General features: G+C 30.7%; 3 protein-coding genes across 3 annotated transcripts; all 3 read right to left on the reverse strand.

The window, feature by feature from the left end:
* Window positions 1-201: 201 nt before the first annotated feature.
* Window positions 202-7,532, reverse strand: LOC137818723 (beta-amyrin synthase). Its single transcript, XM_068622298.2, has 16 exons — window positions 6,470-7,532; window positions 6,195-6,380; window positions 3,892-3,981; window positions 3,522-3,719; window positions 3,348-3,432; window positions 3,096-3,262; window positions 2,819-3,010; window positions 2,596-2,709; window positions 2,390-2,509; window positions 2,000-2,122; window positions 1,811-1,909; window positions 1,598-1,654; window positions 1,124-1,492; window positions 838-918; window positions 639-722; window positions 202-554 (listed from the first exon to the last, which is right to left on the reverse strand). Exons 1-16 carry the CDS (start codon window positions 6,668-6,670, stop codon window positions 429-431), a joined length of 2,292 nt encoding a protein of 763 aa, XP_068478399.1. The 5' UTR covers window positions 6,671-7,532; the 3' UTR covers window positions 202-428.
* A 3,105-nt stretch (window positions 7,533-10,637) lies between these two features.
* LOC137818724 (protein STRUBBELIG-RECEPTOR FAMILY 5) lies at window positions 10,638-15,649 on the reverse strand. The gene is made up of 16 exons (XM_068622300.2): window positions 15,493-15,649; window positions 15,257-15,389; window positions 15,078-15,149; window positions 14,920-14,985; window positions 14,253-14,324; window positions 14,102-14,173; window positions 13,940-14,011; window positions 13,797-13,862; window positions 13,373-13,438; window positions 12,989-13,293; window positions 12,406-12,677; window positions 12,052-12,320; window positions 11,643-11,763; window positions 11,396-11,532; window positions 11,136-11,292; window positions 10,638-10,999 (listed from the first exon to the last, which is right to left on the reverse strand). Exons 1-16 carry the CDS (start codon window positions 15,581-15,583, stop codon window positions 10,901-10,903), a joined length of 2,070 nt encoding a protein of 689 aa, XP_068478401.2. The 5' UTR covers window positions 15,584-15,649; the 3' UTR covers window positions 10,638-10,900.
* A 1,764-nt stretch (window positions 15,650-17,413) lies between these two features.
* On the reverse strand, window positions 17,414-21,821 carry LOC137818725 (Polyketide cyclase/dehydrase and lipid transport superfamily protein). The gene is made up of 6 exons (XM_068622302.2): window positions 21,459-21,821; window positions 21,042-21,186; window positions 20,234-20,494; window positions 19,251-19,332; window positions 18,298-18,494; window positions 17,414-17,806 (listed from the first exon to the last, which is right to left on the reverse strand). The coding sequence occupies exons 1-6, from the start codon at window positions 21,770-21,772 to the stop codon at window positions 17,534-17,536; spliced, it is 1,272 nt and encodes a 423-aa protein (XP_068478403.2). The 5' UTR covers window positions 21,773-21,821; the 3' UTR covers window positions 17,414-17,533.
* Between the last annotated feature and the right edge of the window lie 2,161 nt (window positions 21,822-23,982).

The following is a 23,982-nucleotide window of genomic DNA, read 5'->3' on the forward strand; positions in this document are numbered from 1 at the left end:
ATAAACTCAGCTCTCAAAAATTCCTCAGCTCTCAAAAAAATTCCGTGGGTCCCACAGTTTAAAAGACTAGTAAGATATTATTTATATTTATAATTTAATTTAATTTAATAAGCGAGGTTGGGATGATGGTAATTGTTATTTGCAGTGTTGGGTTTGCATTATTTATTGATCATCAAAGAAAAAAGAATTAGCTTAGTAACATTTTTATGTTCTTCATAGCCCCTCCTCTGATGGTAGATGCGTATTATTATTGCAAATTTATGTTTGCATAGTAGTAGGAACATTGAAGGACATCTATACATATAGAAACCAATATGAAATAAAAAATTGTGGCAATAATATATGTAGGAAATAAAGATATAGGCACGGGAGAGAATTGATTAAGCATCATTGCTCAACTTTATCATTTTATTTGTCCCACTCCTCATTCATTCAACTCCAGCGGAAGGCAACGAAACTCGTCTACGATATTCAGCTAGAGCCCACATTGGATAAATATCTCTATACATTGGATAATGCAACATGCAATTTTTCATGAATACTCCAGTGATTTCCTGCCAAAACTCACAACCAACAATTACAAATCCAATGTCATACGCATATACCAGATTTTTCAACATGAAAGGATTGATATGCACCTGTTGGGGCCAATCACCCTCTTCCAACTGAGAATTGATGAGCAACTTTGCAGCACGATGAAGAGGAGTAGGATCTCTGTCTGCCTGTTTGTTTATAGGAATTTAAAAAATGAAGAGAGAAAGGTATTAGAAGATTTGATGAGATTTTGAAATTTGATTCACAATGAAGTGGAGCTATGATTGAAACTAAGGAGCAAACCTGTCCAGCATGAATGAGTCCCATAAGAGCCCATGCTGTATGAACAACATTTGATCGACCTCCTTCTAGCGGTACATAAATCTACATTGTTTTCATTTGGTAATATCGTTATTATGGACTCATGATGAAGTTTAAGAATAGTTACTTAATAACAAGATTCATTAACTATGAAGTACTCACAAACCATAAACAGAAGATAAACAGATCTATAATATCTAAATGTATAATATCTAAAATGTGTGTTTCATTTAAGTGGCAGTGTGTCCGTTGTAGTTCAGTAACAAACCTTTTTTGGACTTGAAAGATAACTCTCCCCCCATCCACCGTCCTCCCGCTGTCTGGTGAGTAGAAATCGAACGGCTTTACGAATAGCAGCACAATTGGTGTAAGTCTTGCCAGCAGCTGCTAGACCGCCAAGTGCGAACCAAGAACCATAAGTGAAACAAACTCCCCAATTTCCATACCATGAACCATCAGCAGTTTGTGTATTTTCAAGGAATCTAACTGCATTGCTAATGAAATTCTCTATCTCTTTCTTCCTATGCCCTGGATACATCTTCTTGAACAAAACTAAAGCTTGAATAGCAGATCCAGTGCACTCAACGTATTCGTGTTCAACTACAATGTCCGCAAAAAACTCCGTGGGATTCAGTAACTGAAAATTAGCAAGAAACTCAATCAGTTTATCAATCAAATAATGGGTTTTTTTTGTCAATTAATGATTCAATACATTTACATTATTAATTCATGCAATACTTACTTCTAACCACTCTTGAGCTCCTGCAGGCTCCCATGCAGATAAACCACCCTTTTTACTCTGTAATATAAGAAAAAAATTGTTGAGTCGAATATAATACTGGTAAGGTAAATTAAACATCAGTGACCAAAATCACCAGGTCATGAATTTAAGAGAAGCATAATATGGTAGGAAACAAATTTCACGAATCATTTCTCTAAATTCAGTGGTACTTGCCTGAAGCGACAACAGGACATTGACTGAATCATATAACCTTTCGGGTTCCATCTTTTCTCCCACAATCTCTTGTGGCAACGTTGATAGAAGTAGACAACACTAACACACAGGAGTTTAGCCAAATTAACATATATTTGTTGTTGTGATCAATTATCATTGATAAAATCTTTAGATTTAGTTGTTAGTTACCTTCAAGCCTTCCGCTGTGCAATCAGAAACTTGCCATCCATGGTCTTGATCAGAGAATGTCCAAGATCCTTTAGAAATATGACGATGCATACCCTTAAAGTCTCCAGAAGGGTTATCCCTTACCTACAAAACAAGAATATTGATCGTTAATATAGCAATAAATTATAAATAGGCATTTCAACTAGAGTAATATAATTATACCAGCTATAATAATCTTATTTAGCTAAGAAAATTAGTAAGTAATAACTTATTTATTTTATATTGTAGTATATTTTCTAGGATTTAAATATCTCAACTAGTGAACTATATAAAACTAGATTCACAGCCCATAACTAAAAAGAAAGGAAAATTGTGATTCTTCCATATCTTTATAATAAAAATTAATCAAACCTGAGACTCCTTAATGAAATAATGCCCTTTTCCAAGTGCGGGACCAATTTCATCAACTAGGTTAGCAGCAAGCAAAGCTTGAACAGCAAAACCAGCATCCCATTCTTGACTACCAAAACTCTGCATTATATAGGCAAGTGCATCAATCAATCATTCAATTAATTAATACACTAGTTGGTTAAGAAAGTGCATGAACAAGTGTGTACCTGCATGGTCATTCCATCTTCAGACATCCATAGGTAATCTGGCACCCTTGCAAGATGCTTCTTGAAAGCATCTCCATTTGGATCTTCCACCCAGCAAGCAAGCATGCATAAAACCTGAAAAATATACACATGTTGATGGGAATGGATTTTCTTTTGAAGAGAAAAAAAATTTATATTTGTAAGGATAAACATTCAATATGCATTTTGTTTTAATGATACTTACCTTTTCTACGCAACCAATGGTAATGTATCGACTGTTCTCATCTTCGTAATGGATATGTTTCATTGTTACTTGAAGAGCTTTTTCTCTAACCAGCTTGTTAAAAGGCCAACGAGTTAGTAGTGGCTCCGTAAATATGTATAAACTATCCCATATTAGATCTTGTATCAAAGGATGAGGATAGTAGAGATCTTCCTGTAATTGACAGAATACAAAATTACAGCTTTCTTACTGAAGACACCGTGTACATACAGATATGGTTAACTAAAAGATTTTTCACCTTTGCGCATTGGTGACGTGCTTTCTTCCAATTAACTTTCTCATAGGGTTGAGTAAACAACTCTTCTCTCAATTGTAAAATGAGAGGTGTAATTGGACCAACAAACCTCTTTCCATATAAGTAAGACATAGGCATGTACACCAATCGACAGTAACACCACATCTTAGCTGCAATAATTTAAGGTAAAAATGAGAAATAATGAATCTATATTATAAAATTTTATAAAGAGTGACAGAATAAAATAAACGCTACCCGGATGCATAGGAAGAAAGGAAGGAAGGATCCAAAACTCTGGGGGCATTGGGTTACTTCCACACCAATCAAATACACCAAGTATCTACAAAAGTAAGACTCATTTGTATCAGTAAATACATTTCTAGTTTTTGTTAGTTTGTGTATTAATATTTATGTAAAAAATAACAATACCGAAAGCCAAGTTTTCCCCCATGAAGGTATATGTGTTACACCACCATGATCTTGAATCCACTTTCTTGCTCTAGCACAAGCATTGTCATGACCTCCATTGGGTCCTTCTCCAAGAATCCTCATACATATATAATTTAGTGCAGTACAAAACATGGTGCTATGACCCTCAATGTGTAGTCCCCATCCTCCATCTTCATTCTTTAAATGGAAGCACGAAACAGATATTATAATTATCATTGTTGCAATGAACAGATTATAAGCATCATGATTAAGCAAATACAAGTTCAATGATGATACAAGAACTTTGACAGAGAAAAATCCTTTACTTCACACTTATGAAAGTATATTGAAATTCAATGAACATGTATACCTGGTGATAATATATGTAGCGGAGAATTTCTTTGCGATGCTCTTCTGGAAATACTGATTCAAGATGCCCTGTTATATAAATACAGAATACCTGCGAAGTAAAAAATAATATTGTTTAATCCGTAAGTATAATAGACATGAATTTTATATATTGTTCAAAATAGGTGATTCCATGCAATATTTCATGATTATGTAAAAATAAGTAATATTGGATTTTTAATTGTAAGGCTCATTCTCAATTTCATGTACCATATTTAAATTTCCAAACTTAGGAGCATTTAGTTGTACAGCATGGACAACTTACTTCATATAAAACTCTTTCTTTACCTAAAATTTCAATTTTTCTATGAAATGATAAAAATACCCTTTTTTTATATCATCAATAAAGAGTTGTATAGTGGAACAAGTTGTCCATATATCATTGTTCTTAACAAAAATGTTTATTTGACCACCGAGTCCATCTTACAATACAATAAAAATTAATATTTTAATTATTTATAAAAATTTATAATTTTGAAAATTTTGAATTTTTTTTATTCCTATTTCATTCTTTTGATCAGTTTGATTTGGTTCCATACAAAAAAATAGAGAATAAGGATAATACTTCTTTTTTTTTTTTTTTTACTTTTACAGCGTGTTAAATTTAATTTACCGTAATAAAGAATATTTTTTGAGGAACAAATAAAAAATTTCAATTAAGAAAAAATTCACTTAATTTTGTTGAGATGATGCTAAAGAATACTATTTTTTTTTTAATTTTAACATAAAGACGCACATTTCTTATGTTTTTTTATTAAAATAATATTCACATGCTCTTTAATTTTTAAATAGGCATTTTATTATGTTTCCAATAAATAATGCTCGCATTCTTTATATCTATATTTTAATAGAGTAACATTCCCTTCCTTACTTTAACTTAAAATAAACTAAAATTTAAATACAAAATTATGAAAATTTAATTCGAGTTTTAAAATATAAAAAATAAATAATTTTTATAGAAAAGTTGAATGGTTTTATTATTATATATTATATATTAAAAATATAATAAAATTACCATCGCTAGATTATAAATTCTTATAAAAATATAAAAGTTGTATTTTTTAGAAAACACTATTTTAATATAAAAAGTAAATAAATAACTACAAAATATATAATTTAATTTATTAACTTATTATTATATTTAATTATAATAAATAACTATGAAATACAAGTATAAATATAAATAAATAAGAAATGTAATTATCACTTTATCAATAATATAAAGAGGATGAATGCTAATGTAAAAGTAGAGTGTGATAATAAGTTTAACCTACTTGGTTAGAGACTAATCTCTCTCCTATGACTCGATAAGTTTTCCCAAATTCAGAAAGTTCTCTGAAACTCGATAAGCTATTATTTATGATTAGATGGAAAAAAGATAACGTCTTGGATTTAATTCAAATTGATAAAAGTTGTTTGTGAAATAGTAAAACTTGCTTATGAAACTTGCTTTGCTTCTGAAATTGATTAAACTTCAGCTATATGACTAACTTGAACAATTTTTTAATCCAAGACTTGTTGGAGATTGAATTTGCACATAATGTCTATTTAAAGAGTGATTTTTTTATTCTTTGTCCTTTTTTATATGGATTTGTACTTATCACCAGGGTCACCTATTTTATCCTTTATCACAGACGTACCAGGTTGAACATAACACAAAAATACAATATTTAATATTTTAGATATTAAATATTTTATGATTAAAGAGTTTTAAAACTCGCACTACAGTATTTAAAAAAAAATCTTACTATTATTTTATTATATAGTTATTTAAAATTTAATTAAATTTGTTATATTGTCCTAAATATACTAAGGAAAACATTTAATAACAACATATACGTGTCTAAAAGAGATGACGAAAAGATTTCCTACATATATCTAGGATAAAATGTATGATAGATATATCTTTATAAACATTGTAATATTTATTATGTAAAATATGCATAGTATGCATGGTAAAGGTAAATTACAATGAAAAATCAATCATTTTGAATTGAAGTTTAATTAAAACAGAATGTGAAACCTTACTTTTTTATTTATTTAATTTACACAAGAGGTTAATATTATTTTTGAACCGGATGATGATGAGAAGCGCAAGGGTTGGTTAGTTGGTAGAAGCTCGAAGGTGATGAATGAAGAAGCTGGTTTTTGAATTTGAAATGATGTAAAAAGAATAGAAGCATTAATTTGATCGAAAATGGAAAAAAAAAAAGAGTGATGAACATAATATGATGAGAAAACAGTTGGAGAGATTTTATAAATTACCAGAGGAGGAAGAAAAAACATAGGACCTGCAATTTGTGCAGGCCAATGGCCGTCACTGGTCTGCAATGCAGAGAGATGATAAGCGCCTCTTCGAACAGCGGCGCTCACTTTCTCGTAAGTTATTTCTTCTCCGTCTTCTATCTTCACACTAGCTATTGTTTGTTTGAAGTTATTCTCCCGCAGAACCTACATAACGTAGCTCATTTCATTCAGTAAAGATGATGATGTAGCTATAGCTATAGCTATAGCTATAGTATAAGAGATAGATTTGATACCTGAAACCGCCAGAGGAGGTCACCACATGGCTTCACCTCGAAGCGGTTGCGGTAGAAATTGTTCCTGGCTTCCTCCACCTCGGCGCGTTCCTCGCTGCTACCTGCTTCAGGATCATACTCCCATATCTGTCTCCCTACGAAATTGTTCGTGCTGAATATGTACGGATCCTCTCCGCCATCTGCAACCTTCAGCCTCCACATCCTCTCAGAACAGATCAATTCAATTCAATTCAATTCAATTCTGTTGCATTTCTATCACTGTGATTCAACCACGCACTTCCGTTACACACCACCACAGTTCCTCAACAGAACTCAACCTTTCTCTTTCCTTCCACTCCACACTATTTATACCCACACTACACACCAATATTTTAATTCTACTCATTCATCAAACAAATACTTCAGAAAAAGACACATATTCTTATTTCCGCCACAAATGCTCCACTTTTATTTGTTTTCTCACTAAACAATATTGTGGCATTACACTTCTTCACTTTCTCATTATTTATTTGTTTTTGCGTAATTATAAATTGAAAAATAAAATTGTAAAACACATATATTTAACAAACCATTATAATATAATAATATTTTTAATTAAAAAAATATGTAAAGTGTATGTTTTATTTTTAGTGTTAACATATAACCACCCTTATAAATTATATGGTGTGAAGTCAATGCTGTATATGACATCGCCATTATTAACGATTTCAACATATATATTACACTTCAATAAATTAATATTTTATTTATTTATATATTATTTTTAATTTAAAATATTATTATATTATTATAAGTGTTTTTTTACTATCTAAAGAAACTTTTCTCCACTTTTTATTGATTTGGAACCGTGTTACCTACAACATAATAAAGATCTACGTGCCTAAATTCATTTTAACAAATAAAATTATATTATATAATTAAAAAATAATAAATGTATATAATTTTTCCATCAGAGCACACGTGATTTGAATGTAAAAAAATAATAATGGAGAATTGGATTTTATACGTATGTCATTATTTCCTATTTATTGCAACGGAATTCGTAATTTGATGTCCTATGCATAGTTTTCCAAATGCAAATAAATGAAATAATGGAATGGAATTTTGGAAGGGAAGTATAATTTGATTATTATATTTGCAGCGAGGATAGCGTGGAAAGGTGTGAGGAGTTTTTATTTTGAGGAAAAAAAAATGGAACACGAGGGTGGCGTGGTGAGTGAGGTGAGCACAATTTTGAAATATATAATTTATTGCTTTGGATTTCACTCACTCACATAGTCACATTCCCAAATATATAAATATAAATACACTTGGAGATGTGATATAAAACAACTCATAGTTGAGACCTATGTCACACACTAGATCCGGATACCAAAATAGTATAATAATATAATAACATATATCTATATATTATATAACTAAAGATTTATATACATTAAGTATGGTTTAGATTTTGTTTAGAAAAAAAATATTGGTTAAAAATGATTTGTTTTTTATTTTTATAATTATAATAAAAATATATATAATAAATTTAAGTTTTTAAAAAATTAATGTATTTCTTTTTTTTTTAAATTGTGTTAAACCCGTTGTATAATTGTCAGAAATCTAACAAATATTTTTTGAATTAAACACTTTACGTGTTCTATAAGTGTTATACGAGTGTTGGTGTCCGATGTTTATGTCATTTAAAATGAGTGTTTTAGATAGATTAATAATTTTTCTCATTTTTCAATCACATTTAAATAATTCAAATACACATCATATTTTTTTATATTAGTTAATATAATAAATTTTAAAAAAAAAACTTTACAAATTAGTGGAGATTTTTTTTTTTTATAGAAACAAACCTAAGACATTAGTTGCGCGTGCCAACAATGAGCGAACAACTGACTTGATTTTGAAAACTTTAAATATTGTATGCGATTGATCTTTAAATAATTGTGTTGTACTTCATTCCATGAAAAAAAATTCCTTTAAAGTGTTACTAATTTTATTGTTAATGAATCTTTTAACATAAATTCAAATAGTTGGTATTTGATGAACATTTAGTTCAATGACTATTTTTTTGACAAAAAAGGAAAAGTTGATTGAACAATTGACATATAATTTCAGTCCCCAAAGAGTTGATGAGTCTCATCATACATTGATTATATGATGTATACATATTTCTATTATTTACAACTATTAATGGTGAAACCAACCATTTTTTTAATGCAAGATTTATTCATATGTTTATTGGTGTTATGTTGGTACTTGTAACATCCAAAATTATTTACCAAATATTATGATTTTTTATATTAATTTATTTAAATAAAATAAATCTTAAAAAATAATGAAGTTCAAAAAGACTTTTATTCATATTTAACAAAATATTTCATATTGAGAGCAATTTGTGTACAATAAGAAGTATAACGAAGTTCTTCTTTTATGGAAGTGATGTGGTGCACCTCTTTCAAATTTAAGTGTTTTTGTTTTGTATATATCCATGTTGATCTCGAGTGAGTATTTCTCTTCCTTTTACCCCTTCATGCATTACCATTAATGTTGCCTTCTTCATAACCAAAAGGTGATAACTTATATACTATTATCAACTTAACTCATGAATCTAAGTTCTCACCATCATCTTCTTCTCTATTACCATCCATTCCTTTATCATGTTGGTGCTCAAATGGACAACCAAATGAACAAGTTTTCATTATTCCAACTCACAAACATTACCAATGTAATACCTTAAAATTTAAATATAAGCTAATTGGTATCTAAATGTTTCTAAATTGGTATCTAATTAGTTTTGCTACCATATTTAGAATCTAAATAATTGGTAGTTAAAATTTTGGTAGCTAATTAGATATCAATTTAAAAATTATTTATCAATAATAAAAACTAATTTAGAAACAAATAATTTTTTTAGTTTTTAAAATAGTATCTAATTTAATCAATATAACAACTAATTATTTTTTGTTTTTAAAATTAATTTTTATTTAGTGATTTTATAATGGTACCTAACATCACAGAGTACAGATGAGTTTTGGTTGAAGACACTATTAATAAATAACCTCATAATTTTTACTTAATCTATAAATTATAGATTTTTAAGAGATAAATATCATTCTTCTCCTTACTCATCACTTCTTAGCCATTGTCATTTACTAAAAAAACATAGGGCTGGGAAGATGAAAAAGGGGTGTTGTAGATTTTTTTTTATTAAGGATAAAATGAAAATTGCATTCTTATAGAAGTGCAGGAAGAAATTATGGAGTGCAGGAAGAAAATCTCGAAAAAAATGACTACCTGAAAATAGTAATGGGCAAGCAATGACTTGACATTTTTATTTTGCAATGTTTGACCATTTAAATACATATTAAATATTTATTTTCTTACTTGAATTACACTACTATCTAAGGTATATTTAACATATAATTTCACTTTTTAAATGAATTATGTGAGAGACTCTTGATATATATGGATTCTTGAAGCACCATTCCTTAAAAAAAACTATGAAGTAAAAGTGAAAGAAAGTTAAATACATTTGAAATTGATTGCTAGAGAAATGTTTATAATTATGTTTATTTATATCAATAAGGGAATGATTTGATTTTAATATTACGGACAACCTAATAGTTTTGAGTATAATTTATAGTTGTAGAGATTCTTAAAATCAAGTAATATCATTTTTATTATTATTTTTAACATAAAATTATATTCACCCATCAACTTATATGACATGTATTTAGAGAAAAAGATACTATGTATAGAGAGAATTAAAGATGTTAGAAATAGATGATCAACAATTTTATTTTTTTTTAGGAATGGATAAATCATATAGAATTGTGTGTGAATAATATAGTATGTATTTATATTTTAATGATTAAATATGAATGTTCTAAATTGAGATGGAATATGAATGCCCTTATAAAACTAAAGTCAGAAGTGTATGGTAGCAGAAAAGTGTGTGCAAAATAATTGATGGTGAATTATTAAATGGTTTGAGACTAATATTAGATGATGATGTCTCTCCTTTGGAGAATGAGGGAAGAAGGCATAAGAAAGTGAGTTACAATTCCATAGGAAGGTTAGAAGGTTCTGCTTTTGCCATAGGGAAGACAAGGACTGCATATTTTTGCTGTAGTGCCCTGAAACCAGTCAAGGAAAAAGGAATAATGAAAATTCTAACTAAACAGAATACAATTTGGATTTGGCTTTTGGCACTTGTTTGGTGCAGTACAATACAATGAAAAGAAGATGGAAAATGAAATTAAGCAGAAAAAAGAGAAAGAAAAAGGGAAGAGGACTAAACTGAAACTTTAAACAAATAATCCACAAGCTTTTCTTGTCCAAGCTACAACTACTGGTGTGCAAATGATTTCTACCAAAATTAAGTACATCTCTATCTATGGATGGTTATGACCAGAAATTTGAGAAGTGGTGTCTTCAATCAAAATCCTCCCTCAGTGTCATACTTGAACGTTGAACCAATCGCATTAAAGCCTGAACTAACTCTGACACAGGTGGCCGAAATTCAGGTTCAGACTGAAACAAAGAAATGAAGCATATCAGTTAAAAGTGTTACAATAGAGTAGTTACTGATAGAACAGTTATAATGAATTGTGAAGAGAGTGATGCATATGAGAAGATGGCATGCATGCATAATGGGAAGAAAAGTGACCTGAACAGAGAGAGCGATGACATCAGCAAATCGGAAGAGTGACTTAGGAGGGTAGAGCCCCCGCAAGGCAGGGTCCACCATTTTCTCTACGGCGTTAATGTCGTGAAGAAGTGGAGTTGCCCAACGAACCAGACATTGTTCTGCTTTTGGCTTTGAACTGAAGGCAAGGAACACAACACAAACATCATTTCATCGTACACACCCCGACAGACACCCAGAATTTATGTATGTAACTAACTAAGCAGTGAGTAAGCACGTACCTGTCGAAAGCCATTCGACCTGTGAGAAGTTCCAGCATCACTACCCCAAAACTGTATACATCACTCTTCAGTGTGAAGGCTGAAGGTTTTGTGCATTCCGGTGCATTATATCCTGCCCCAAGATTTTGGCTAGTACGCTACCAATAAATAAGACTCATATATTACGCCACTATTTCAATAGGTTCGAAATTCTGTAACTTTGAATATACATACACAGATATATACATATATAATTAAGGACTAATACCTGGTGGAAGGATGCCAAACCATAGTCTGAGAGACGAGGATTCAGGTCCGTGTCAAGCAAAATATTCGAGGACTTAATATTCTTGTGCAATAAAGGAGGAGAACAAGTTTCATGCAGGTACCTGAAAAAGGGCAAACGCATATTCAGCAAATAAACACCAACTTTGATACACTAATAACCACATTAAGGTATAATCTGGACTTTAATGGAAAGGGTAACCAAAAATTAGGAATGTTGCATTCTTATCTAGAAAGCATGCTACACTAAACACGGCTGCAACTTTACCATTTTTCTGGTTTACAAATTAGCAGTATAGATGGATGTATGTCTATATGCAGAAATATGGTGTTGATATTGTGAAGAGAAGCTATTTGAATATAGAAGTAGTATATGAGAGATGTAGACTAACTCAATAGCCCGAGCTGTTCCCAATGCAATTCTGATTCTTGTGTTCCAAGTGAGTGGTTTGCTGAAGTCATCTGACAAGTGTAAAAAGCCATGGAGAGAGCCATTTCTAAAATAATCATAAATTAACATGTGCTCCTGTTCCGAACAATAACCAACAAGCTCAACAATATTTGGGTGGTGAAGTTTGCTGAGTTTTGAAACAATCTGCGAGAATTCCTCAGGGGCACCACCTTCGAAAAGCGAAGGGTTGATTTTTTTTACAGCCAATACCTGATACAAAACATATATTAGTGCAATGAGTAGTTTATTTATACAAAGCTCATAAGTAGGTGCAGATTAATTAAACATGAAGTACCTTTCCATCAGCATATTTAGCTCGATAAACACATCCTATGGATCCTTCACCAAGAAGTCGACCTGAACCAAAACTAGCAGTAGCCGAGTACAGATCTGCCAGCGAAAAAGTAGTAATACGGATTGATGCACTTCTTCTAGAATTTAGACGATTTGCAAACTCATTGTCATTAAAGGATTGCACACAATCGGAGGCAGAGGACCTGACACCAATTGATGGAGATTTTTGCAAAGCCTTTACGTCAATTGAAGTGGAATCCAATGAGTTCAATCCTGTCACCAATGTCACAAATGAAATCAGTTAAATGTATGTGTCAACCCCATGTTGGTGTTGTCACAGTGTTGCCAAGTCACTTACAAATTATACAACAATTTCCTTTTTTCTTTTACCACACACAGTTTGTAAATTTTAAGCCAGTTCCTCTGATGCTATAGTTACAGATAGATAGATAGATACAGCAAGATTTATTCTAAGAAAATTTGTACATAGAGAAAGAAAAATACTTTGGCTGACACAAGAAATAAGAACCACAAAAAGTCATGAATAACAGAAAGTATTGCAAAATCTGTGAATAGGAAAACACCTCCTTTGAATTCTTTGTTGACACTAGCACCCGGATCTGTTGATAACTCCTGAGATGCAAGGGGTGTACGAGATCTATGATGGCTACGCCTCTCTTCATCGGTAAATTGTGAAGAAGGTTTCGATGACTTTCTTTTACAAAGAGCAACAATAATTATAATTATTGCCAGTAAGCCAAAAATTATGCCTGCTATAGCTACTCCACTAATAACGGATTTTTCTTTCTTTTTCTTGGGATGTTTGATAGGGGGAGTACCAGGAGGAGGAGGAGGTGCTTGTCCCTTTGACCATGAGTTTCCTCCAGTTCTTTCCAATTAACAACTCAAAGTTAGAGAAACAACCTCATTTGCATCCTCACTAAATGTGTGTCAAAAAAAATACTTACTGCAAGTCATTTATACTCTTCAACTCCTCAGGAACCCAACCAGTAAATTTGTTGTTTTCGACATGCCTGTTAAAATTAAAGTAGTAAAGTTAATTTGCCATTATTCAATGCTTCACTCCCAAGAGCAATTCCAATTCTCTATCGGATTACAGGTATACCAGTCATTCCTTCAATAGCTTCACTACTTGAAAAAAGACTCATCATGTAAAATATTATTTCCTTACCAAAGTGATTCATACATTGACATTTTACTTGCAATGAAAAGGATGTTTGCTCATGATTTGTTGCAAATAATGGAACATATAAAAGACCACATAGTCATATAAAAATGTGAGCTATTGTCTAATGCACTGCAAATCTGAAGAGTTATACTTGAACATTTGAATACGGGGGATCAGAAATTATTTGGGAGACAAGAACTTACAACTCTTCAAGTGGAAGGTTGGCAAGAACATTTATTGAACCAGTGAATTGGTTGTTTTGAAGGTGCCTGTATAAGGACAAAAAGATGTTCACAGTGAATATGTGTGTATTGTTCCCTGACAGTGATAGTGATGGCATTCTTACAACTTCTTGAGGTTTTTGAGCGATTTCAGACTCTGAGGTAGGTTTCCTGATAGAGAATTGAATGATACGTCCCTACATGTTATTCCATGATATTCCAAAATCAGCAATAGCATTAAAGTACAGATCTTGAGACTAAAAACCTTTCTGAATGTTCTCACTTACAGTAGTTTGAGTTTAGTGAGCTTTTCAAACATATCTCCCAACTGGTTTTGGAGCTGATTATGTCCAAGATTTCTGCATGCATAGCATGTTGAGAACCAAACAAAAGTTCCAAGAAAAATTAGGAATAAAAATAGAAAGGCACTTTGCTTACAGCTGGCTGAGCTCATCCATCTGAGAAACGGAAAAAGGTATACTTCCCGTGAAGCCATTGTTCGAAAGATCTCTGCATGACCAGATAACAGAATTAGTGTTGCCAAAAAGAAGAAAAGTTCTGAGCAAATTACATCATTACATGTGTATTAACTATAATATCTTAGCAAGATAGAAATCCCAAATCCACCAATTTATGTAAAGGTGAAGAATGCTAATAAGACTTAAAACAACAACAATCCAATTGCTTTAAAAGCTTCTGCTATGAGGTGTAAACACATGAATAAGCTTTATATCTTCACATGAAAATCGTGTGGCCTGAAGCTCACCATATCTTGTGGTTGAATAATAATTTAATTAGAAGAATGGGATGGTAATGATCCAACTCCTAATCAATCACTTGGTGATGTTGATTCTGATACCAGTCATCCTAAAATATTGGAGATCACACATCGACTAATGATTAGAAAATTTCATTTTATATAAATTAGTGCAAACCTCCTCTCATAATCCGGTTTTATGAAGTTGAGTTAGGCTTAAAATTCACTTCTTAATATAAAATCTTGATTTATAATGCTACCAGAAGGGTTATATTTTTGGAGTGATGAGGTGGTAATGTTACATTTGGCAGCATTTTATGCAAGTGAATTGTTTGCGAGCTGACTTACATATGACGAGCTTTTGGAGGAAGCTGATACGGTATATCACCCTTGAGGTTGTTGTTGCTCAAATCACTGTACTATGAAAAATTAATGAATGACATTTAAGTAATGTTCTCTAATTAATAAAAATAAAGGAAGTGTGGATTTGAAGATTTGGGCCTCACAAGTAGGTTACTGATGATAAGCTGGACAACTGGTAGCCCGTTGATCCAGACAGTCCCATGTCTGACAAATTTCTGTGGAAACCAAATGGCACTTTAATATGAATTTGCATACAGAAACACACACACAGATGCATATTCATAGATGGATACATGAAAAGAAACATAGTATTCTATATTACATTTCTGTGACAGAAGAGCCTGAGCATTTGATTCCTTTCCAGGATTCACCACATGGATCACCTCCACTTGATTTCCAGCCACTCAGCTTTGAAGGGGAATTCAAGCTGGAATACATCACATTAAGGGCTGCGACTGCAAAGGTTGTTTCATGATTATAAGGCATAAGAATTTGAATTATAAAGGAGAACAATAACAATGAATGAATGCAATGAACAAAATGAATAAGGGTACCTACCATCTTCGGAGGAGGTTTTGCAATGAACTGAGGTGGTTGAGACCGCAAGCAAAGCAAGCCACAACCTTGCATGGTTAAGGTTGTGGTGCATTTTCTAGCACAATGGAATGCAGAACAAAGGAAAACGAGCAAGGTGGTGTTATCTTTTGATCTTGATCCAACAGGAAAGAAAAAACAGCATTCCTTCAATACAAACACAACAGGATTTCAAAGTCCATTTCTTCCAATGCCTCAATTTAGGAGGAAGAAGGAAACGGGTGAATTACACGCCTAAAAATGCCTGGTAGCGCACTCTTTTTGCTCATTATAACTAACCATTTTTCTTTTATTTCTTTCATTTATCATATCATATCATGTCGTACGACCAAAACCAAAAACTGCATGAAACTAAGACAACTCAGTGTCCACCTTCAGAATAAACTCAAACCATCAATCCTACACAACACCCATTTTTAAAAGTACACAAAAAAACATAATTATAGTTTTCCAGTTTAATTGTTTTTGTTTGATAGTAATTATTATAAAAAATATTAACAACCTAATACTGTGGGATATTAACTTTAAACTATTGTTGAGCATTTTCTTTTAAGTAACGCGCATTTTAATAATGATAAATTTAAATATCTAATTTTTTTTTTCTCTTACACAAAATTGATTTATGTTATAGTTTAAACTTTTATAATAAGAAAATTATTGAAATGAATCATTACAAGTGTTTCTTTTTTATTTAACTAAAAAAAATTTAGGATGAAATATATAACATCCACTTTAAAAAGAAATTAGCATATAACATCCACTTTAAAAATAAATTAACATGAAATATTTTAACATCTTACTTAAAAATAACTGATTAATTTTAATAGTTTTTTTTATTATAAATATCTGATCTATAATTTGAACTAGGGACAAAAATTAAGGACAAAAATCAATTAGCAAATTCTTCCTAAACTCAACCTTTTTAACCACCACCCTACATATTTTTAAATTTCCAAAATTTTCTTTCATTCCATAAATAAAAATCCAGAAAAACATATCTAGAAGACATTATTGTGTTCAAAAAATAAAAATTAAAAAAATCTCATTCTAAAAAACAATTCGGTAATTACCAAATCAATTTCTATCACATGAACCAAAATCATATTTAACTCTAACTTTAAAATATAAATTTCTTAGTCCATAAATAGTGCTTCGTATGCAAATTTTAGTTTAAAAAATAATTAGATTTTTTATATAATTGTTTAGTTTACTATGAAAATATTCAAAATTGTTTATAATGAATTACATAAATACAAAATATATAATAACGAATAAGTAAAATTTCAACCATAAGAGGTTATAAATTATTCACAATGAATTAAAAACCATTATAAACACCAAGATAAAAGACACTCTAAATTTAAGTTATATTTGACACATCATTTCAATTAATTTTAAACTTGTTTGTTTCAATAGCTGAAAAACTTGTTTGATCTCCTTCATTCTATCTATAAGACAAAATATTTTAGAAAATTATTACATATTTTTAAAAACTCATCTAACTGTTTTATATTTATTTTATATTTTATCTTTAAAATATTTATTAAGTTCCTTTTAACCTAGATAAGGGCGATTTTATTTATTTTTCTTCAATCACTTATAAAATATATGATTTTATATTTTATCTTCTTTTACACAAAGTGTAATTTTCATATTTTTAATATTATACTAAATAAGAGATTGACTATATGTTTGTGTGTATATAACACTTTTTACATTTTCGAATTTAATAGATTATTTTACTAAATATTTTTAATTTAACAAACTAGCTTAGCTTCAACAGTCAGTTCCGAGCTTTCAACTAATTAATTATGGTTTTATTTGGTCAAAAAAACCCCACCATATTATTAATAAACAAATTAAGATGTAGCAAGAGATTATATACGTATGAATGTCTAAATCATATACAACATAAGGATTATTAACATTATCAAGGTTATATATAATCTTTGATTATTCAATACAAGGAGACTAATATTAAAATAAAATAAAATCAATCTTACATTCAACTTTGTTTGCTTTGGTTTGATTTAGCACCACGCTTACTAAATTTTGTTAAAACGTATGCTATGGCAACTTTAGCACCTAGGCTAGAGTGACCACGAGAAAGACATATTGCAGTAGCACCTCCTAGAAGCAGCAAACTATTGGCTATAAACTTTCTAGATGGCCTTCTCTGGATCATCCGCTTTTGAGATTCAACAGTAACTTGATCATGGAAAACAGCAGGACGTGGTGGAGATACGTTACTCGTAATAGTGTCCAAGCAAGCCGGTACCTGCACACAAGAAGGAAGGGACTACTGGTCACGAACATTTATCTACTTTGAATTCCGTAGCTTAACATAAGAACTATTAAATACAACCCAAATACACCTTAAATGACTGGATAACCATAGAAGAATCAAAAGGCCCAATATAGTTGACAATATAACCACTAATATGACCAGAATAATACGAACAATGCCATCATCCAAAAACTTAATTTAACTCCTGAAGAAACATACCTAGTCATCATCCCAAAAATAAATGTGTGATTTTATAATAGGAGCTGTTTAATAGGATAATGGTGTTATAAATAGACATCAAGAACAAATTCAAAGTCTAAAGCAAATCCACCCCAAGCAGTGTTCTGATGACTATGAAAAGGCAACAGAAATTCAACCAGACTATGAAAAGGCATTAGAAAATCAACCAGACTATGATAAAAGGCATCAGAAATCCAACCAGGAAAGAAGTAAAATGATTATATGTGAAGAGCAGCACTAACCTTCTGCATTAAATTAAGTGAAGTGGTAACTGAACTTGATAAATGATAGTTTGTAACAGAGTATCTTCGAAGTGCATTATCCATCTTGCATACATAGCTCCATATGCCCTTGCGAAAAGCCAGCTTAGCCATCTCCACATTTAAACCAGCATCTTCTTGATGAAACATTGTGATCTCGCAGGCATTGCTACCAGGTACTGTAATTATTTAAATGCCAGTCATAAAACAGTACTTTCATTGCTAGAATGTTGAGGCAATGAAATATATGCTTAAATGGAGAACATGAGTACTACTGGTTGCAAATGAAAAGAAAGATTTTTGACAGACCAAATTCTGAATAAATGTGCAGAGATAGAAATAGGTTGTCATGGCGAAAGATTTCTTGATCTTCTTTCTTGTTCTTATTAGAAGATCGTGATTGGATCCTCATATGTTTGGTAAAAAGAAAGAAAAAATCTTCTTTGAGAATAATAAAAATGAAAGTGTTCAATTGGAACATGAATACGTGAGTACATTATTCAATTGAATAGAAATTTTAGAAAGAAATCACACTAAATATTATATAATCTTTCACGACCTTGAAAGACTAAAAAAGTTCAATTATCAAGAGCCTAAGAATATGTGTAGTTAAGGATGCCAATTAAATTCTACTAACTTTTACAATTATACTCCACAGAATTTAGGAAGCAGAAAATAATTTGGGGTATTTGAGGAAATTGCTTGAGTGAAAAAATACTCAACCTAACAATTTATGTAGACAATAATTACTGATAAAATTAATATACAAAATTAGGCTAATAAATTCTAACTCTATTTCCCAAGTTACAATGAATCTAGGCAACTTAGAAAGTAGAGTGGATTTAATATACTGTACTTTTCAAAAACATTAAAGGAAAAGTTCCCATTTCCAGGTAGAACCGACGGAAAAAACTTAGAATATGTCAAGACACTACCTTCCCTTATTTGCCAGCCAGATCTAAAAAGCTCAACGCGTACATATTTTCTCTGCCGTGGTGCCAAGGGATGCTCACATTCCTAACATGGTTCATGATAAAAAATGAAAAAGTAGTCATTGCATTGAAAAAAAAATACAGTTTCTATAAAAAAAAATAAAAAACAATTATTTGTATGCCTCCTCAATTACATTAGTAATTTAGTAGCAAGAAATCTCACAATTATCACATTCTTTCATAAACAAAGGTTGTATTTTCTAACAATTTTCTATATGCCTTGTTTGTCACTGTATTTCCCTTGGAACTATCATTAAGCAAAGGGATAAGTTCGAGATAGGACCTGCATATGTCTAAATATGCACACACCATCTGTAAGATATCAACAGATACGTTAAAGGATGGAGAATAGGGATGCATCACACATGCTGAACTCTTTGCCCATAGCAACAAGGCATACGAAAGTTTCCCCTAACCAAGTATGAAGGACTTGCAATGGGTAACAACTTCTATTTAATTGTATTTAACGAGAAACCACAATTTTTTATTTTGCAATATGCAAATATACAGTGCACAAATCCCAATAAATAAATCTCCAAATTGGCAGAAGAAGAAAAAAACCCAGAGAAAATATTTATAATTACCAGGGGATAGTTTTACATGTGAACAATAGTGTCTTCAAAGTTATAATCTGGATCTCTAATTTCTTGACCAGTATATTTTCTAAGAACTTGATCATTATTTTTTCCTCATTCCTACATAGCTACATCCTCTTAAATGATAGGGGGAAAAGGTTAATAAACAGAGCAAGGGAGAGACATAGCCGCATCAACATTCATATATTAATGCAATCACAGTACACAAATATATGGGGCATTAACAGTAATCACAATTCACAAATACAATGTTGTTCATTGACACTAATCAGCAGTAAAAAGCAATTATTCACATTACTATTATATTAAAAACCATAATTGGTGCATTACCTTTATAAAACAGTAAAATGTTTTATCACTCCCCTGCCACAACTTCCAAGCTAGTACATATTCTCTAGGCGTCAAAAGAGGGAACTTTTTAATTGTTTGACCAACTTCAGTACCATCAGATTTGTCTACCTGCAGTTGAGTATGCTTAACCACTGTTTTATCCCACTGTTTTCTGTAATCATTGTCCATGTAGAAGTTTCTCAGCATCTCAGATGAAATATCTTTGAAGACAGTCTTGCTCAAATATCTCAGGGGACCATTCTGCAACATCATCAGAGAAACAACTATGTAGTTTATAGATCATTTCCAAAACCATTCTGTTTTCATATGCATATAGTTAATAAATCAGAAGTTATCTAAATTAAGATTACACACTGAAAGAACAGAACAAGAATGTAACCTCCTGACATTACTATTTATCATTTAATAAAAAATGAACAGGGCATGAAAAACTATCAACTAAAATTCTATTTTCCCTTAACTTGGACTCAATTAGTTCCAACTGAACTATAGAAGAATATGCTAATTAGAGGACAAAGTGCACCAGAGGATGGTTTGACTCTGCATTTGTGTCTGTACCTGGGCATTCCAGCACATCATGTGAGAGAGAAAAGGGAAAAATACGGAGATGCTTTATTAACTATATAACCATTAAAGCTACATGAACGTCAGATAACAGGTCCAAAAACAATTATGAAAGCAACATTTTATTATTATTAAAACAAAGAAGTTACGTGTTAACTTTCCCAGAAAATACCATAATCGATTCAAGTCAGCAATCCAGTTAAAAATGAATAAGAGCATAAACCTTAGGATTGAAGCATTTCACATTGTAGCACAAACGATCGTTTCTTCTATCCAGAACATCCTCCCATCTATCATTCTCATTGAGCTTCTCATCCAAAATCTCCATTAAAAATTTCAAATCAGCATCTGTCACAAAATTCGAGGTTCTGCAAGAGTAGACAAAAAATTCCACATCGTCAAATAATCTTATTATACACCTGACTCAACACTGAAGTAACCTAGGTTTATTTTGTTTGTAGCTTAAAAGCAGTCAAAATCAGTTAGAGGTAAATACGAAGAGCTTATGCCAAAGAATTAAAAGTGAAAAATGCAAAGATCAAATTGAAGAAGGCAAAAATAATAAAAAAGAAAAGATAATTGCAGTTGGAATTGAAATAGTGAATTTATTTAACAAAATTGACGGAGGCGGAATAGAGACCTGGGGTTTGAAATGATAGAATCGGTGATGAGAGAAGAAGCGGAGGGAGACGGAGACGGAGACGGAGATGGAGACGGAGATGGAGCGAAGAAGAATCTGTTACGCTGCCAAAGCAATAACATAAGAAGGAGCAGAGCAACAGACGAAAGGATTCCCCACGCGCCATAGGCATAGATGTTGAACACACTACTCGTCGTCGTCACCGTCGTCACCGCCATCATCACCGTCGTCACCGTAATCATCGTCGTCGTCATCGTCATCATCATTTTCCACTCTTTCACTTCTCCTCTCAATTCTCTCTTACTCTCGTTCATTTGCGTCTACCCGTTTTCCTTCTCATTCCCTCTTACCTCTTATTTTCTTATTATATTTAAAATTAAATAAATAAATAAATAACAGAAAATAGTGCACCACGTTAATTAATAATCACAATTTCCTATCATCACAAAAATTCTTGAATAAAGCCTCACCTTGTTTTCAATTAATTAAATATATTTTTAGGATTTCAAAATTTTAAATTTCCTTAAATTAATTATATACAATTTTGAATATTTAGTACTATCGTTATCTTTCAATTTCTATGGATGCGTTCCATTTAAATTCAAAAATGTTTATATAATGTTTGAAATATTTATTAATATATAATAAAATACTTAAACATTTTTTAGTTTGATTCTTCAAATTTGTATCTATATTACAATTGTTTTTCATTAAATTAGTTCATCATTAATATATTAGTTTGTTTATTTTTTTTACAATAACAATACAATATATTAAACTGTTAATTCTTTTCTTGTCTTAATTTTTCAAATTTTTTAAGACTATACGGTAGTTTGATTATCATTGCTAACATTACCATTTTAAAACGTGAAGACAAAAAAAATGTATGAAAATTGATTGAACTATTTTTTATTTACAACTCTTAGGTAAATTTCCATCATATAAACTTAGGTTGAGTAATTATAAACTAATGGATCGGTACATGAGTATATAGTAAATTATTAAAACATATACATATGTTATAATTTATATATTAAATTACTAATTAAAAATTAAAAATAGTTACAAGAATTAAATTTTAAAAATACACTTTATTTTTTTTACCTTTTAGATTTTTTTAATGTTTTATTAAAGTGGTTCATTAGCCTCACATTAAGTTAGGTTGAACCTAATACAATATAATTTATTAATTTAGACTGAATCCGGTTCATATTTTTTTTTTTTTTTATACTTTGATGTGTTCAACTAAATTAGGAAGTTATTTTCTACACTTTTATATATCTTTCTTTAGAGATATTCTTTCAAATTTTTGAAATTAGAAATATTAAACGCACAATAAATAGAGTAAATCATATTTTCAAAGCAAATATTTTCTAAATATCTTTATAGCAGCGTTGAGTTTAATTACAATAAATATGAAAATCTGAACTGAGTTTGGAAATAAAATATTTAGAAGAGAAGGCATAACGGAATTTGGAACTAATCGAGATGAAAGATATTTGCTTGATAATTTAAAATAGAAAAAAAAACCTTTGATAATTGTAAAAGAATATCTCAAGATAGACTCTCATTTCCAATAAAAAAAGATTATAAAAGTAACTTTTGAGAAAGAATAAGGTATCATGTTTCAATCCGTTTTATCACGTTTGCATCAAGGTTTCATAGTTAAATAACACTTTAGACTTAATTTTATTTTTATTTTGTTTACGTCTTCCTCATGAAAAGCTAAATCTTTTAAATTGATTCTTTTGCAGTTTTCCATTCAGTTGACCATTCAGTTGAGATTCTGATCAATAAAAATTTCGATTCTTCAATGATCTTTACTAGTTTATTCTACTCTTTTGATCTTTTGGAAATCTGATTTTTGTAAAAGGTTATTCTCAAGTGTAAGTTGAGGATTCAATTATGTTCTCTAATTTGAATTTCTTGGTTAGTTCATATTATTTTAATTAATCTCTTGGACGCATAATTCAATAATTCAAGTAGATGCATGAATATAAGGAGATATTGAATAGATGCACTTGAATTGCATTAACACATATTTTACATTGGATTAACACATATTTTATAAAGTTTAAGTGGAAAAATTTGAAAGTCACTACTTTTATACTACATCTTCTTGGTACTAATCAGTATAATACTATTATCAGAGTGCTCTTCACTAAAATTGAATTTTTATAAACTTTAAGTGGGAAAATTTGAAAGTCACTACTTTTATACTACATCTTCTTGGTACTAATCAGTATAATTCTATTATCAGAGTGCCTCTTCGCTAAAATTGAATTTTCTTTTAATTTGATCCCAAAATGAGAACTATCAATCATACTAGGACATGTATATAAGATTAATTGACGATTGGGTGGGTGTCAGCAATGGCATAAAAGAAAGAGAACCAAGAGGAAAAATTGTCTCCTGCATTTTTCAGGAAATCTAGTTGGGAAAGTGAAAAGAAAAACAAAGATATTTATCAAATCTGAAGATAGTCTACCACAGCATGCAAATAACATTTTTAAGAAATCAAACA

This window comes from Phaseolus vulgaris, chromosome 10 (assembly GCF_051622355.1).
Source record: "Phaseolus vulgaris cultivar YP4 chromosome 10, ASM5162235v1, whole genome shotgun sequence".
Lineage (NCBI taxonomy): Eukaryota > Viridiplantae > Streptophyta > Magnoliopsida > Fabales > Fabaceae > Phaseolus > Phaseolus vulgaris.